At 38.2% G+C, this 17,208-nt stretch overlaps 2 protein-coding genes across 3 annotated transcripts in view; one reads left to right on the top strand and one right to left on the bottom strand.

Moving 5' to 3' along the window:
• The first annotated feature begins 3,912 nt into the window (after positions 1–3,912).
• On the top strand, positions 3,913–6,302 carry Urm1 (Ubiquitin-related modifier 1). Of its 2 annotated transcripts, none has more exons than XM_085940490.1 (2): positions 3,913–4,014; positions 4,409–6,302. In XM_085940490.1, the coding sequence occupies exon 2, from the start codon at positions 4,410–4,412 to the stop codon at positions 4,749–4,751; it is 342 nt and encodes a 113-aa protein (XP_085796616.1). In that variant the 5' UTR covers positions 3,913–4,014; position 4,409; the 3' UTR covers positions 4,752–6,302. The 2 variants fall into 2 exon arrangements, with proteins under 2 accessions (XP_085796616.1, XP_085796614.1); XM_085940488.1 differs by having other exon boundaries at positions 3,979–4,119.
• Positions 6,303–8,400: 2,098 nt separating this feature from the next.
• Positions 8,401–17,208, bottom strand: part of LOC147076865 (tubulin beta-1 chain-like) — a 28,192-nt gene continuing 19,384 nt past the window's right edge. The window contains exons 2-11 of the mRNA XM_085940487.1: positions 15,355–15,466; positions 15,003–15,227; positions 14,156–14,283; positions 13,836–14,003; positions 13,054–13,168; positions 12,058–12,128; positions 11,167–11,306; positions 10,899–11,058; positions 10,293–10,394; positions 8,401–9,599 (exon numbers count right to left, since the gene is read on the bottom strand). Coding sequence (XP_085796613.1) covers positions 9,537–9,599; positions 10,293–10,394; positions 10,899–11,058; positions 11,167–11,306; positions 12,058–12,128; positions 13,054–13,168; positions 13,836–14,003; positions 14,156–14,283; positions 15,003–15,227; positions 15,355–15,466 — 1,284 coding nt within the window. The 3' untranslated portion in view covers positions 8,401–9,536. The remainder of the gene's footprint in view (positions 9,600–10,292; positions 10,395–10,898; positions 11,059–11,166; positions 11,307–12,057; positions 12,129–13,053; positions 13,169–13,835; positions 14,004–14,155; positions 14,284–15,002; positions 15,228–15,354; positions 15,467–17,208) is intronic.

Genomic DNA, 17,208 nt, shown 5'->3' with positions numbered 1-17,208 from the left:
ATGATAATCGGTTTGCAAAATGTGGCTATGGCTGATTTATGCACCAGAATGCGCATGTAGCCTAGGTATCTGGCCAATTCCATTGGTTGAGGGCCATTATGATCCATTAGGTTCATGTTACCCATGTCATTGTCTTCCATTTGTTCCAATCTGGTTTGTAAGTTTTTAGAGTCGAAGGCCGCCATCTGGAAGTAAGGAGTGCCCTTTCTTCAACCATTCAATTTGATGTTATTTCCACCCCACCCAAAATTATGCTTAGTTAAAGGAACAGGTTCTGGGTCCTTGGAGGTGGACGGTTGGTCTCCATACCTACTAGTGTCGTATGTAGGTGAGGCATTGTATAAGGAGGTACTATCGCCCTTTTTCGTAAGTCCACTCCACAAAAGCATTGTTTCCAGCTCGGTGCCACTAGTAAGTACTTCCCTTTTGCTGAGTTCAGGTGCGCTAGGACTCGTGAAAGTATGTTTGGTGGGGGAAATATCCACGCCAGTCTGAAGTCCTATACTCGGCTGAAGGCGTCGTGAAACAGCGCGCCACTGTCTGTAACGTCTCGTGACACATACGTTGCAATGACATGTGCTGTTTCGCTTGCGAATAAATCCACCTCGGGAACACCCCATCTTTGAAACAGGGGGATGGTTGCGGTGTTGATGAGGTGCCATTCGGGAATGAGTTGTCTGCGGGAGAGATGATCTGTCACGCAGTTGTAATTTCTGCGGAAGTATTGTGCAGTAAACGTGATGTTGGCTCGACTGGTAAATACTAGTATCTGTCGGCATAGGTTTAGGAGGGTGACAGATTTTGTGCCGCCCTCGTTGTTGATGTATGCCACCACTGTTTTGTTGTCTGTCTGCAGAAGCAGATCTGATTCTATGATTGATTGTACCTGAGATTGAATTGCAAACATTTCCTTCCTGTTGGAATGCCATGCCATGCTAACTGGTCTTGTTCCCACGTACCTGATAGGTGGTGTTCATTCAGTTGGGCTCCCTAGCCTGTGTCAGCTGCGTCTGCCGTCAGGAAGTGATTGATGTGTGTCAACTCTGAGGAGCCTATCACCTGGAGCCACCACATGATGTCCTGTTAGGACTGTGGTGGGATTGTCGTCTATTGGCGAGAATGGGACCTTGACAATATTGATGACTGGATCTTTGTAGCCGTCGGCAATGCAACCTTCCTCGTGGAGGTAGGATACGAAGTTAAGTCGCCCCAGAAGGGATTGAACATGTGCCTGCCTGAGGGACCAACTGCCTTTTTGACCTGCGTTGTGTCAAATCTGAGGATCCTATCGCCTAGGGCCACCACATGATGCCCCGTTGGGCCTGTGGTGGGATTGTCATAAATTGGCGAGAATAGAACCTCGACAATATTGATGACTGGAGCTTTGTAGAAGTCGGCAATGCAACCTTCCTCGTGGAGGTAGGATGTGAAGTTGAGTCGCCCCAGAATGGATTGGATATGTGCCTGTCTGAGGGACTAACTGCCTTTTTGTACCTGCATTTGCAGATGGTGACGGAGTGCTACACACTTCTCCGGTGACAGAAACCTCCGCTTGTTGTGTGTGTCCTACGTGATGTCCAGGGACCCTCATTGTTGGCTTGGGTTCAGACAGGATCTTTTAATATTTATCACCCACCCTAAAGACTGTAGGAAGGTTATCCTGTATTCCACCTGAACCGAGACTGTTTCTCGGATTGGTTGGCTACTAAGAAGTCGTCTAGGTAAGTGAATATTCTCAGCCATTCTTTCGTAGGCGTTCGGCGACCCAATTGGTCAGGGATGCCAACATAATCGGAGCGGTTGGCAGCACGAACGGGAGACACGTGAATTGTAGGAGCTCCCCTTGGTAGGCTAGTCGAACGAATCGACGATGTTGAGAAGCCATTGACACCTGGAGGTACGCCTGGCTTAGATCCATTATTACTAGCCAGTCTTCTGTTTGTAAGACGGCTGGAACCTCGTAATGGTGAATTGGTTTGAATGGCTTTGGCTGTAGGAACGCATTCAAACGCTTTCGGTTGAAAACAGGGCATAGAGCCCCGTCTTCTTTCTTGATCAGAAACAGGGTTGAGAGAAAAACTGGGGGTTTGACCCGCTTCTTCTAGAACCCCTGAGTTTTTTAAGTCCTCGATCTCGAGAGTGACCTCTGCTGATTGTTGCGTTTGAAATTTTTTCCGTAAAAGTAAAGAAGGACTTACCAATGGTGGTATCCGCACAAAAGGTATGCGGGCTACGGCTAGGTATTTTTTTACCAATGTTGGGGGGGGGGGGGTACACTACGCCATCCAGACTCCCCGAAAGTCTCTTAGGTGGCCCCCAATGTTGTTGGTCGTCCAGATGCGGTCACCTTCGCTTAGAGTACGGATCCCTGGTGGAGCCCGTACCTCCGATGGAGAACTCCCTTCCCACAGGACGTCGCCCCTTGGGAGTACCCCGGCCATAATGTGAGTTCGTGGGCCTTCCGGGACTCTCAGCTCGGAGGAATCCTTGATAGTGCCTCCCGAGTGAAGGTATCCTTCCGGTAAGGATCTGAGTCATGTTCTCGCAAATTTTATTATGCGTTGTCCCCAAAACCCTCTTCGATTTTTTGGTACAGGCTCATCGCTGTTATGATGTTTTGAGGATTGGTTGCCCAATCCACTAACCCTTGCATACCCTTTCAGAAGCTGTCCCGTTGAGAAAACATCGCATTCTGGAGGGCCGCGATGGTCCTCTCCGTCAGATGGTTAGCTGATGACGAGTGGTCGCACCGACGCAACTTGTCATTTAGACCTAACTCTACAACCATAGGGGCCGCCAAGAATTGTTTTTGGGCGTTGTGCCATTCCTTGCCGGTCCCCCTGCTGAAATAAGGTACGTAACGAGGATACCTCAACCATCAGCATCTTAATCGACGCTCGTACGTTGAACTTTCCTCCTGTAGCAGTTCTGCTACGCCGTCTGGTGTCCATTGGTTTTAGAATATCCTCCTTACGATCATTCAGATCTTGCGCCATAATCACTGATCACTTAACGTTCACTAACTATCACTTAACGTTCGTCCAAGATGATTTTTTTGATAGTTAGAATGAACTGTCAGACATAACATGTAAACAATAAGAAAGTCAAATCCTTAATGAAGACAAAGGGATCCCAAACTCCATACATAAAAAAATGGACGCGCGGGTATGACCAGTAAATAAAAACGGAGGAATGACCAACGACAAGAAAAAGGAAAATAAATTAGTATAGGTAATATAACCTCACGCGAAGAAGAAAGAGCAAACCCTATCTCAAGGACTTCAAAGTCAAATTCGAATAATTAATATTATTCGTCATTGTTTTCCTCATTATATATAAGTTTAAAAAATTGAGAGGTCAGTAATGTCAATATCATGGTAGGTAGCATATTTTACTCTGGTTCTCCCTTTATTGTGTCGACACTTCATATTCTCATAGACAATACACCTCTTCAAAATTATCGATTGTCCTGTCAAAATATGAACAAAGAACAGCATGCAAACGACCTTGAAACTTATCTGGAGAATGGCCAAAAATGGAACTACAACTACCATAGGACGTCATATTGAAAAACGTCATCCAAATGTCAATTATGCAAGTTACGAGTCGTGATTGGGTAGTTTTCGACAGTGGATCTCCATCTCATTTTACAGATAAGTTTGCAGGTCAACAGGTACCTAGTTCTATGAAGACATAATTTTATTAGAGCTAGTAGGTACCTAGGTACCTACTATTTTTCTTTCAGAACTTTATTTCAAAAAACGCATCAATCTTCATTTTCAATATTACGCAGACGTAAAAAAATTATGAGAAATATATTATAATTAGGTAGGTACCTATTTATTAAGCTTGTGTTATTTAATTTTTCACCCAATTTCATCAAAATAATTTTATTAGGATAAGTTGTCTATTATATCATCTATGGCTGTCTATGACAAATGTGACAGCGCTGAGCGCGCTGTAATTTGTGAATCATAACATAACCTAACATTTACACCACTCATTACTTTCGAAGTATGTGTTAGTTTTATTTAATTACTGATACAGCTGCATAATATGTTAATAATACTCAAATAATAGAATATTCGATATTTAATATAAAATAATATATTATATCAAGTGAGTACATGAATTTATTATGAGGTTATTTGAAATAGAATTTGATAAAATTGAAACTCAGTAATAATGTATGAATGTCATTTTCACCCGTCCATTGCTGGTTTAAGACCTCTCTTAACTATTTCTTACATCATCATGAACAAGGGCATGATAATTCAGGACCTGTCCTGAAATCATTTCTCTCCGTCTCTATTGATAGTGACCTCCTTTCAGTTCTGTGCCCTGGTGTACGGTTACCATTGATAGCTCCAAACAGCCAACGATTTTTTAACTTCTTTTAAATCCACAGAATGACGGAATCCGCTAGATCTATACCGATAACCATCGAATTCGCCGGTGGTGCAGAATTACTATTCGACAAGATAAAGAAGCGGCGTGTCACTCTGCCAGCCCTATCAGACTTCAACACGAAATACAACGAAAACGACACCTGGAAGATAAGCCATCTACTCGTTTGGATGGAGAAAAATATGCTGAAAGAACGACCAGAGTTATTCCTCCAGCAGGGTTCCGTGAGACCGGGAATTCTCGTGCTTGTGAACGATGAGGATTGGGAGTTGATTGGAGAATTGGACTATCAGCTCAAGCCGGAAGATTGCGTGTTATTTATATCTACGCTGCATGGGGGGTGATCATATATTAATATAGACGCCATTATATTCAAATCTTTTAATCTTTGTATAATGTATATAGATAAAATTACCTTAAAAATGTTACTGCAATGTTCGAAGTGTTAATTTTTGGCAAAACCAAAAGTAAAATTCAGGCAGTGTTTCCCAACCGCCAGTCTGCAAATAGTATTGTCACCCATTTTAAAATGCATGTCAAAAATTCTAAGTAAATTGTCATTAAAAAAATTAAATATTTAAACATTTTTTTCAACGCCACTCTGGTTGCCAGTTTTGGATATACAGAAAATCAAGTACGTCAATTTGGACTGCCCACTTTTGAAATAGCCAGTCGTTAGTGCTGCAATATCATCGTTAGTACTGTTATATTAAAAAAGTTATAGGCAATTCAATGTGGGCAGTCCAACTTGACGTCAAGTTGGACTGCCCACTTTTTAAAAATGAATAAAATTCTAAATCCAAAATAGCCAATCTTTAGTGTTAGTTAGTGCTGCAAAAATTATCGTAATTGCCATTAAATTAAAAAAGTTATGGGCAAATCAAATTATGACAAGCGTCTAGTTGGAGTACCCACTTTTGAAAAACAAATAAAATTCAAAATAGCCAATCGTTAGTACTATATTAGTATTGGTTAGTGCTGCAAAAATTATTGTTATTGCCTTTAAATTACAAAAGTTATGGGCAAATCAAATTATAAAAAACGTCAAGTTGGAGTGCCCACTTTTTAAAAATGAATAAAATTCCAAATCCAAATAGCCAATCTTTAGTGCTGCAAAAATTATCGTAATTGCCATTAAATTAAAAAAGTTATGGCCAAATCAAATTATGACAAGCGTCTAGTTGGAGTAACCACTTTTGAAAAACAAAAATCAAAAAAAAGTTTTTTAATATAACAGCATTAACCAGCACTAACGACTGGCTATTTCAAAAGTGGGCAGTCCAACTTGACGTATATCAGAAAATCACTTAAATTGCCATCCCGATTCTCGACTACAAATTCCATGTGAGAAGACTTTTTCGGCCTAAATAAGTAACTAAAAAGAGAAACCAACAGGATGTCAATACAGCGCTTGGTCTCTCTGAAACAACACTTGAGCCACTCAACTACTTTCTTGTAACCACCTTTATTGGTTATTTGAAATTCAAGTAATTTTAATAATTTGTATTCATTATGTCGCATGTGATCACGGTGTCCCCTACACCAGATATGGCCACCATCATTTTCAGTATTTAATATAAGTAACTGGGCTAACGTTAAATATGCGTTATTGGAAATGAGTCATGACCAAACTCTTAAAAACCATTTTAATAATACCATGGTAGAAGTTATACGTTGACCATATTCAAAGAATTGGCCACAATTTCTTTAATATTGTCGATTTTTCCTACTACTGTATATTGTGAAAATCATTCAGTGTAATGCACTTCATAAAAAACAATTATCAAAGCCAGTCGACAGTGTACACTTAAAAGCAGCCATGCCGGCTCGCAGTGGAAAAAAAGAGTAGGTATTGTGGAATTTCCATTATTTTTAAATAAATAGATATGTACTAAAATGTTCAAATGTCTTTTATTAAACGGACTTGTCTATAAGTAAATTGATCCATTTTTTTAGTAAATAAAATTTTGCTTTAATTTTTTCAATCACGAAAGTGAAATTTGGAGTGGCCACCAGAAGTTTCCATAGAACTGTCAATGTCAACTGTGCGGCCAGTCAAATTTCACTTGAGAACACTGGCCTAGACCAGACTTTGATTTGTCCAGGTATGCAATATAAATTTATTGCCAGACCAGAGCACTGAAAAAATTATTAAAACTTATTGTTTCAGACAAAAAAAACAGTAAATAGTATTTAGGAAAAAGCGTCGTTATGGTTTATACCAATTGCATTTCCTATTCAATAATAAATTATTGTAGTTGTGAAAAAAACTATGGTTACAATTCAATATTTTTCAGTAATATTGGGTGAAGTGGGTATGTATGTATCTGCAATTTTTTTTCCATATACAACTCGGGAGCCTAATACTACAAGGTTCTAAGCCAGGGGAGGGCAAACTGCGGCCCACCATCATTAAGGCCATGCATTAGTTGAGGCACGGTCTAAAAAGATCGTTGCCAGGCGATGTGCGGATTGCGGGTGCAAAAGACGCCTGTCAAACGAAATATTATTTCTCATATAAATCCAACATACGTCCATTTTATGTTCTGTTTATTATTCTATTAGTAACAATAATAATAAATTCATTGACATGTTTTCTTTTTAAAGTAAATGGGTAACGTTTTTAGTCATCTTTACACGATTTTAGAATTAATTGGCCCGTCGCTATTCACGCAGCAAAGTGACGTATGTCTGACTCGACGTTCCCTCCATGAATGCGAAGCGAGTACAAAATTTCGTCGCGCGTACAGTTGGAAATTATTTGGCGTTTCACTGATGCGTCACCTTAATTGTACTTCTGATTACGAATAACTTTTTTTATATTTTTTTAAAAAATATTGACAATAGATTAAAATTTTAAGAATTTGTTGTTTCGTTAATGTATTATCTCAGTATGTCTTCCTTGCGTCTCGTCTCACACTATGTAACCACTATTTTCTATGTTGAACATCGTGACACATTTAAATACTTTTAACTCTGCGTTGCAAGGAAAAAAAATATATGCCCACGATATGGTGAAGAGTTTGAATGGATTTCAATTAAAACTCAAGTTGTTCCTTCGACAAATATCGAATAAGAACGTGGACCACTTTCCAACTTTGAAGTTGCTGAATATACCAGAATATAAATTTGGAGAATATGGTAAAATTATTAAAGCTCTGAATGACGATTTTTTACAAAGATTTGGTGACTTCCGAAAAATTGATACAAGTTTAGCAACAGTACGCGATCCATTTTCAATAGATATTGATAATGTACTGACAGAGCTACAACTTGAGATTATTGGTCTGCAGTGACACTGATTTAAGAGAATTGCATCGTCGTGAAGATTTATATCCAAATTTTACAACGCCCTTAATTCAGACAAATTCGAACAACTTAAAGATTATGCAAGAAAAATGTTCGTTGTTTTTGGATCAACCTATATATGTGAACAAACATTTTCGATCATGAACCTCAATAAAAATTCTTTACGATCAAATATCTCCGATGCCCATTTACAAGCAGTTTTGAAAATATCAACCACAAAATTAACACCTGAATTTGAAAAAATGTACAACACTTTCATTCTTCTCATTAATTTTTTATGTGATGTTTATTTTTCGTGATAATAAATAGTGTATATCTAAAAATGTTATTTTACTTGCGGCCCGCCGCTCATTTTGAATTCGGCCCTCCATCCAAAAAGTTTGCCCGCCCCTGTTCTAAGCGTTCATCCTTGAGAAAACAAAGTCGTAGTATTCAAAACTGCCTCGTTGTTACTTTTGCTTCGCCAAAGAGAAACCTTGTAGTTCTCCACTCGCGAACTGTCAATTGTTTTTAGTGCATATAAATCCTCTCCCTAATTATTACTGCAATAAACTTGTACATTTTTTTATATACATAAATAAAACCATATTAATTTTTTAATGTAAAACATTATTTATTGTTTTATTTTACCATATATAATTGTTATCTCTCATACAAATGAAAAAACGTTCATAAAAAATGCGATTATGTTTCAAAATATATAATATATATAATAATGTTTACATTCTCAATACATATATATATATTCGTATATAATAATAATAAATACGATTGTTTTTAAAAAAAATACTAAAACTTATACAGTGGGAAACGAATTATACTTAATATATAAAAAAAATACAAAAAAGTATGAACTTATGATTAAAAAAAAAACACAAGTCGTAGTGAAAATAATATGACCATATAAATAATACAAAGATAATAAAAACACGGATTGATCATCATCATGACAATTCTTGTTTAATTTTTCTAAAAAAAATCAACGTCTTCGCGATAGAAAATTTGCAACAATACTAAATACAAAATTGCGCAGCGGCCATCATCGTAATACTCTCAAGAGTCGATTACACTTTTTAAGTTGCTTAAAACGACATTAATGGTGTAGAAATAATTAATACTAAATATTGGCACCCTGTCGATTTCAATTTTAGTAGTTAGTTGGAAGAGATCCATTTTTGTGTGTATTATTAGAAATGATATGCTTTTAAAAAAATCGACTAATGATATGAGAGTTTAAATTATTACATAGCCAATCATCAAAAGTCAAATATGATTGTGATTTAACGCTGATATTGAGCTACGGCTCTGTCGGGAATGAGAGAAAGTAACATGCACTCACTCGAGGTGCGACATAGGACCGGGGTTTCACGGCGGCCGTTGGATCGTAAAATAATCGAAGACGTGGACGTAATTAGAAAAAGAAAATTGCATGTCTATATGGATAGAATAAGACTATCGAGTCATCGACTCACGCCGGGTGGCACAAATGGAAATCGAAGTAACCATGTAGTCTCGTTCAACTCACAGGTCAGCACTGGTATTCTGGTTTCACTAGAGCCCGGATGCAGTCTCGTGTGAGATGACAACTCGACGGTGGTATAAACACAATTGGAAGAGTGAAATTATTCGAGCGACGGTGACAAGATTCAGAAATGCAAACAAGGCGAATTATTTAGTAGTAAATTGCAACAATAATAATATAAATATTATCTCGACTGCTTTTGAATTGGTAGTATTCAATTTGATATTTTTTTGTTGTGTTATGTTCTTGTATTTTGTGGCCGATTTTAAAAACTGACGTTGATTTTGTTGTTTTAAATCTATTCCTGAATGATGTCTGTCTCCTCTTCTTCGAATTCTGCGTCATCATCGGCAGTCGCTTCCTGAAACACGAAAAAACAAATTTAATATTCCATTGTGTGGGCATACATTTGATTTCTCGCCTTGCGTGCGCGCAGGAGGCTTTGCATGAGACCGTCTGTTTTGGCAGAAACTATTTGTATGCATGGCTCATAAGTTTCCTAATGATAACTCTTCCATGTGTTCTGCGTAAATCACCCAATCTCATGTGGTCCATTTAAACTAAAAAGACAGGCCAAACATACTGCTATCACGATATTCATAAAAATTCTCTCATTTCATGTCGATAACAAAATTTAAACTGCTTTCCCTGAACACTAACATTATAATTCGGATGTGAATCCACTTTCAAATGTGTGGCTTACACTCAAAAAAGAAAACAATCCAATGAATATTCGTCACAGCATTAAAAATTGACAGTTTCACTTTAGTGGATCAAAAATAAAAAAATTTACATTTTAGGGAATTCATTACCTTATCCTTGGACTATTTGTCCCTTACAATTTTGATTTATATAATATTGCAATCAAGATGTCTATTGCCTTTGGCACATCGACAAGTATTCAGTATGTACGCATGTTTTGTGAAAAGTGCACAAGTCAAATTAGCCAAAAAGGAACATTCGTGTCCTACACAGACCCAAGTGAAATTGGTTTTCAAAACTTCCTAATTAGCCCGGGTTGGGAAAAAATATCTTCAACGGCATTCTGGCTTACCTGGTATTGTTGGTATTCAGAAACGAGATCGTTCATGTTGCTCTCGGCCTCCGTGAATTCCATCTCATCCATGCCTTCTCCGGTGTACCAATGGAGGAAAGCCTGCAATGCATCAATACATCATTATAACGGAGCACATAAAAAAATTATTTACTAAAAAATAGTAAAATCATTGAATTTAATTATTACACTAATTACATTGATCGATAAAGGTAAAAGTTTATTGTCTTCAATGGCCTGGCTAGATCAATCTTCTGCAAGATGAAGACCTCTCCAACTCAATTACATTCCTCTCGGAAAATAGATTTGTCGAGTGACTACCTCTCCGTCAATCGCACCATTTAAATCTCCGATAAAACAATTTTGAAGAAATAGGTTTTTTTTTACATTCCCTGTTCATTAATCGAACAGCAGCTTAACAAAACAAGTCAATGTTGTTATATGTACCTCCAGTAGAAATTAAAATATAATTATAGAAATTTTTGATTTAATATGAAGCCAGACTTCCACAGCGTTCATGAATCCTGCTCGTAAATAAGATGACGCATTCTAAGAGTCCTTGTTAACCAGATACGTAAAATATTGGAGGTAAGAATGCGAGCTGACCTTGCGTCTGAACATAGCGGTGAACTGTTCTGAGATGCGCTTGAAGATCTCTTGGATGGCGGTGGTGTTACCGATGAAGGTGGCGGACATCTTGAGGCCACGGGGGGCGATGTCACACACGGCTACCTTTACATTGTTAGGGATCCATTCTACGAAGTAGCTGCAAAATATAAATAAAATATTAATGAATTCATCCTTCTCTCCTGACACTTATGACGGATATGTTGCGATGGAATCGGACAATGTTGTGCTGACACCGTTTGCTTACCTGGAGTTCTTATTCTGAACATTGAGCATCTGTTCATCGACTTCCTTCATGGACATCAGTCCTCGGAAGATGGCGGCCACTGTGAGGTAGCGCCCGTGCCTGGGATCGCAAGCTGTCATCATATTCTTTGCATCAAACATCTGTCAACAACAAAAGACAATGTCAATTAAACGCAATACAATCTACCTTTACATCTAAAAAACGTTATCATTTGTATACGGTGACGTAAGAGAAACATCTCTCAATGATGTGCTCGGCGCAGTTCAGTAGCAATAGACTTTGTATCACTCCGATTGTGAATAAGCATAGACCAGAATATTAAAGGGTGGGAATTAATCACACATAGGGTTAGTGAACAAAATCACATTTAAAAAATACAAGTAAACTTAATTTTAATAAAATGACAAAATTCACTTCACTAAACAACGATCCTTACTCGTGGCTAATGTCACTACTGTCAAATAAAGTAAGACATTAAATTGATCTTCATTTTGGACGAGTTTGTTCATGTTCATTAATTTAGCCACTAACAAGAGCAAAATGTATTTTCCGCCGATACACCTATTCATTTTTGAGTGTTACAATAATCTATCGACAAGTGAGAACTATATATTTCCATTGTGACAATCTACCATTTGACACTTGTCATTCATTTGTGAAAACCATCCATTTCCGGTGTGACTGCGGATGGTTGTGTCAATCAACTGTATTCGGTAAAACAGGTGTAGGGTTTTAATTCCAATCCGTCAAGTTACGAAATATTCATTTTGCTTTATAATAATTATATTGTATAAACCTGTAAAAAAAACCTGCGCGGGACAAGTCAGACCTAGGTCGGAGGTGTACAGAAGGATGACCATATCTACAGGTGATATTGATGCAAAAATTTACCTGTTGTGTCAATTCTGGAACGGTGAGCGCTCTGTATTGTTGGCTGCCTCTGGCTGTGAGTGGGGCGAATCCTATCGACAAAATGACGTACGTGATTAGTTAAGTTTTTTTCTGTGTTGTGAATGCCAATTGATCCCGAAAATATGTAATTTATATATTTCCTTCAATAAGACCTGTTTTGTTGTAAAACATATTCTTAGCTCGTCATATCGATGGTGCAGATCACAAACCTTCTATGTCAAATTTTATGATTTTGACTTTATGGTATCAAAAAATTCAACAAAAAATTAACGGATCTGTTGAACTTTACCTCCTATGTCAAAGAGAAAAATAGACGAGTTTATTGATCTTTTAATTAAAACTCCTATGTCATATTCATCGTATTATGCTGCAAATAAATCAGTTTTAACTTTCCCCTGTAAAATCGTATTTTTTGACTAAGGAGGTTTGTGATCTGCACCATCGATATGGAGAATATCGATCGCCTAATGTACAAAGTTCAGTATGTTAATGTAGAAAAAGCTATTTGAAAATATCTTCACAATACAATGAACACGTATGTTACAGATAATGGATGACTCGCAAGTACAGTGCAATTTCAAAGTTCTGACATGGCTAATGATGGAACTTTAAAAAAAACTCACTTTCGCGAACATTTTTATATCCTATCATTCTCCATCATTTTCTAGCCCGCAGCTGCAATGAAGTTTCCCACAATATTTTGAACCAGTGGCCCCCCACATAAATGATGAATTAAAATGCAATGTTTGCTCTTATACAAAACAGAACAATTCACCATTGAAAAACACGCATTGGTGAAACCCCTATTTAGATATGACATAATTTCTTAAACAGATTAACCATATCACCAATTAAAACACATAAAATGACACATACTGCATAAACCAAATCTCCGTGTGAAGTTTGTTTCACTTACAATCAAAACATTTGACCACTTAAAAACAGGTAAGATGACATTAATTGGACAATGCGTACCTGGCATGAAGAAGTGGAGACGTGGGAAAGGTACCATGTTGACAGCCAGTTTGCGGAGATCGGCGTTCAATTGACCGGGGAACCTAAGACATGTTGTCACACCTGACATCGTAACCTGTCAAACAAAACAATAATTTCAATAAGCAAACCATGGCCAACGCGCTAAATTTATTGTCCGTGCATTTTTTTAGGGATAGTTTGAACAAGCCGGCAATCTGCCCTGATCGTGAAATGTACAGAATAATTTCTATTTTCCAACATGATTGAATTCGAATAACAAGACTAGCTTCATGCCATGAATATACATACATGGGAGCAAGGCTGTCAGTTAGATGTTTACAATAAAGACTGCCTGATTTAATCAATTACTAGAATATCATCTACTGGTAAATTATCATAACAGATGTGCAAATTTCATTATCAGTTTTCAAACAAATAATTAAAAATTAGGTAATGTTAAAAATAAAATTGAAATTTTATCCCATGCTTGTTCAGGATTTCAGGATATTGATGAGAAATGTATGTTAACCACCTGCTCAACCTATTAGGTTGCGGACAGGACGCAAAAATTCAGCCATCGTGGGTGTCAAATATCATTAATATACTATATTGCTCTACGTCCTATAATGACATTGATGTGTACCTACCTACCTGTAATATCATTTTAATATTCCTACCTATTCATTACAAAACTAATTACAACATAATTAGACCTTTAGGCAGTATGCACCACTGCGGTGCAGCAGTGTACATAGAAACAAGAAAAAATCGGATTCACTCACCGAAACGAGATGATTCAAGTCTCCGTATGTGGGTGAAGAGAGTTTCAGGGTCCTGAAGCAGATGTCATAGAGGGCCTCATTGTCAATGCAGAATGTCTCGTCTGTGTTCTCAACCAGTTGGTGAACGGACAATGTTGCGTTGTAGGGTTCCACTACTGTGTCTGATACCTGAAACACAAGTCAATTGTTAATCCACCATCGTTCCAAGGCTCCCACACTTTGACCAGAGCTGTCGGTACAGGACTATTTAGTTTCAATGTACCTGTACCGCCTATAATTATTTTAAACATGTTATCAAAGTAAGAATGGGCCGCTCTTACCTTCGGTGAGGGGACAACGGAGAATGTGTTCATAATTCTATCGGGGTATTCCTCTCGGATTTTGCTGATCAGGAGTGTTCCCATACCTGAGCCGGTACCGCCTCCCAAAGAGTGAGCCAATTGGAATCCTGCGCAAAACAACGAAACATTGTATGAACTCAGGCATATTAAAATAACAGATCGCTGCTACAGTTAAGACTGACTTTATGCGTTCAACCAAACTGATTCATGTCGAAATGTTCCATTTGCTTGACATGAGTTTGGGTGGAGACTAGTAATAAACTGAAGAAAATGCAATTGAAAGGGAAAAAAACGTTATTTTGCTCCATGTTGCAAAATGAATCTACATACTTTTTCCTGCTTGGCCAGCACCAGCGCACTTATATATTATATAAAATTTGTTGATGACTTAAATAATCGTGTGATTCTACGGATGATGATTCCTGGCACGTGGCACATGTCAAAATAGGCGTTAACTGTAAATCGATTTGAATTTGCATGAAATATAAATGAGCAGCAATCAATGACTTTTGAACTCATGTACAGATAGTTTACACGCCAGACTATTTCTTCATTGCCTAAAATCCTGTTACTGGGGGGCCTCTAGTTATACCCATTGATTCTGTAAAATAATCGGGGCCGTTCATTGTATCAGGCAGTATGTTATATTGCTAAACTGCAAGAGAACCAGCCCAACTGAATGTGGACTCATGGGTACGATTTTCACTTGTAAAGGTCTCTACGAGTAGAGAAGAATTTAAAACCTTATTGGTTATATATATATGTACCACGGATATCATGATTTAATGAGAGCTGGACAGAAAAGGGAATATAAGCAATGACGCACCTTGAAGACAATCACAGCCCTCAGCTTCTTTGCGGACGACATCGAGTACTGAGTCAACGAGTTCAGCGCCCTCTGTGTAGTGTCCCTTGGCCCAGTTGTTGCCAGCGCCGCTCTGTCCGAAGACAAAGTTGTCGGGGCGGAAGAGCTGTCCGAAATTGCTGGACCTCACGGCGTCCATGGTGCCTGGCTCAAGATCCACCAGCACTGCGCGGGGAACATACTTGCCTGGAACAAAAAACATTAGATCATTTTTAACTCTACACAAGGTCTCCCAATGAAACCGACATGCCAGTAGACCACAAAGGTCCATTGTATTTCAATTAAAACAAGGTACGGTTTGTTGGATGCTTACCGCCTGATGCCTCGTTGTAGTATACATCAATCCTTTCGAGTTGCATGTCATTATCACCATGGTAATGGCCTGTCTTGTCGATGCCATGCTCATCGGATATGATCTCCCAGAACTGTTGACAACAGAAGACAAAACCGATTAACAAAATATTCAATATCAGTCACAGCGTTCAGGAGAAAGCACCACAAAAGAAAAATGAGAAAAGGATAATTACACAGTTATCACCAAGTCAACCGACTTTAGTGCAAAAATGTATCAAATAGTGAAACGTGACATTCGCAAATTCGTTTGAAATGGCATCTCTCTCGCACTCTTATTATCAGGGGTCTGTGAAGACACAGACCGTTCGTAAACGCTGACCATTGTACAATTATTTTTTAAATACACACTAACCGCTGAAATTTACAGAGGGATGTTGTTTCTTACACTTCTGAAGAAAAGAGGAGGAGATTAAACTGCCCCCACATTTGGAGGAGTAATCTTAGACAATGAACCAATAAGCACATTAAGCCCTGACCACTTCTCGATGGACAAAACATCGAGAGCGTCGACAGCTTCAAGTACCTGGGGGTACACATCACGGGAGATGGCATTTTGCAGAAAGAGCTCGCTATCCGAATGGGAATGGCTGGAGCAACATTCAACTCGATGCGAAATGTCTGGGACTCACAATTGTACTCAGTCAAAACCAAATGCCGCCTATTCGACGCTTGCATTCTGCCGGTGCTGCTTTACGGTAGCGAATCATGGCACCTTACGAAGGCTCAGAGCAACCGTATACTGAGCTTCGAAAACAGATAATTGCGACGAATACTGGGTGTGCAGTAGTATGACTTTAGGAGCAACGAGGAGATAAGAGAACGCACCGAGCAGCCTCTCATCATGCTGAAAGTGAAGAGGCGACGTTGGACCTGGCTCGGCCACGTGCTGCGGATGCCAGAAGAAAACTTTAACCTGGCTTGCCTGTGCTTCAAGCCGACAAGGATTCTGGCGACCTGGAAGGCCGCCAAATACAATCTACAGAGTGTATACGGCGGAGCTACGGGATTCTGGTTTGACCTGGAACGAAGCAAGAAGACTGGCGAGCGACAGGGATTCTTGGAGGCGCCGCGTGGTGTCCATATGCTTCAGTTAAGGGGCGGATATGGCCAAAAAAAGAAGACTTCTTGCGTAGGCACATGAAAAAAATTGGCACAATTTGTTTGCAATAAAGAAAAAGCCATATACTCGGTTGAAATCTGCTTATTGTGATGAGTGGATTAGCGCATTGAATTCAGATTATCTAAAATTATTTATAGAAAAAAAAAAACATTCCACACAAAGTGTTGTCGTAATTCTCGAAATCTTCATGATTCTTCAAATCACCTAGACATTTCCGTGAAAACATAACTTGATCTAGTTAAAATCACATCAAGTCATACAAACAGACTACAAGATAACAATGACATAATATGAGAGAAATGAAACATAATTAAATTTTATTAATTAAGATACATAACCCATAATTAAAAGTTAAGTTTTTGAAATAAAAAGAATGTAGCAATCACCTGTCCTGACCTTGAATGGGAATTATCAGGTGAGCATTAACATGAAAACATTATCAAAAAAAACTTCTTATCAGAGCAAACGAACACATGCATGGTATGTATTTGCACAATACAACTGCACAATATTTCATTATCAGTAATATTTTAAGATTAGAGCATTTATTTTTAGTGGGTAACTAACTTACTGGAATAATAAGAATTTTGAGAGGCCATATCTAACCAGCAATTTGTTTCAGATTAAAAAAAAAAGTCATGCCTATGCTGATTTCACATAAAGTTTATAAATATATAACCCGTCCCAAATCAG

This window comes from Rhyacophila brunnea, unplaced genomic scaffold (genome assembly GCF_057557595.1).
Source record: "Rhyacophila brunnea isolate RB1 unplaced genomic scaffold, BYU_Rbru_1.0 scaffold_13, whole genome shotgun sequence".
Taxonomy (NCBI): Eukaryota; Metazoa; Arthropoda; class Insecta; order Trichoptera; family Rhyacophilidae; genus Rhyacophila; species Rhyacophila brunnea.
The sequence above is the reverse complement of the archived record's forward strand: the minus strand, read 5'-3'. Positions and strand labels throughout refer to the sequence as shown.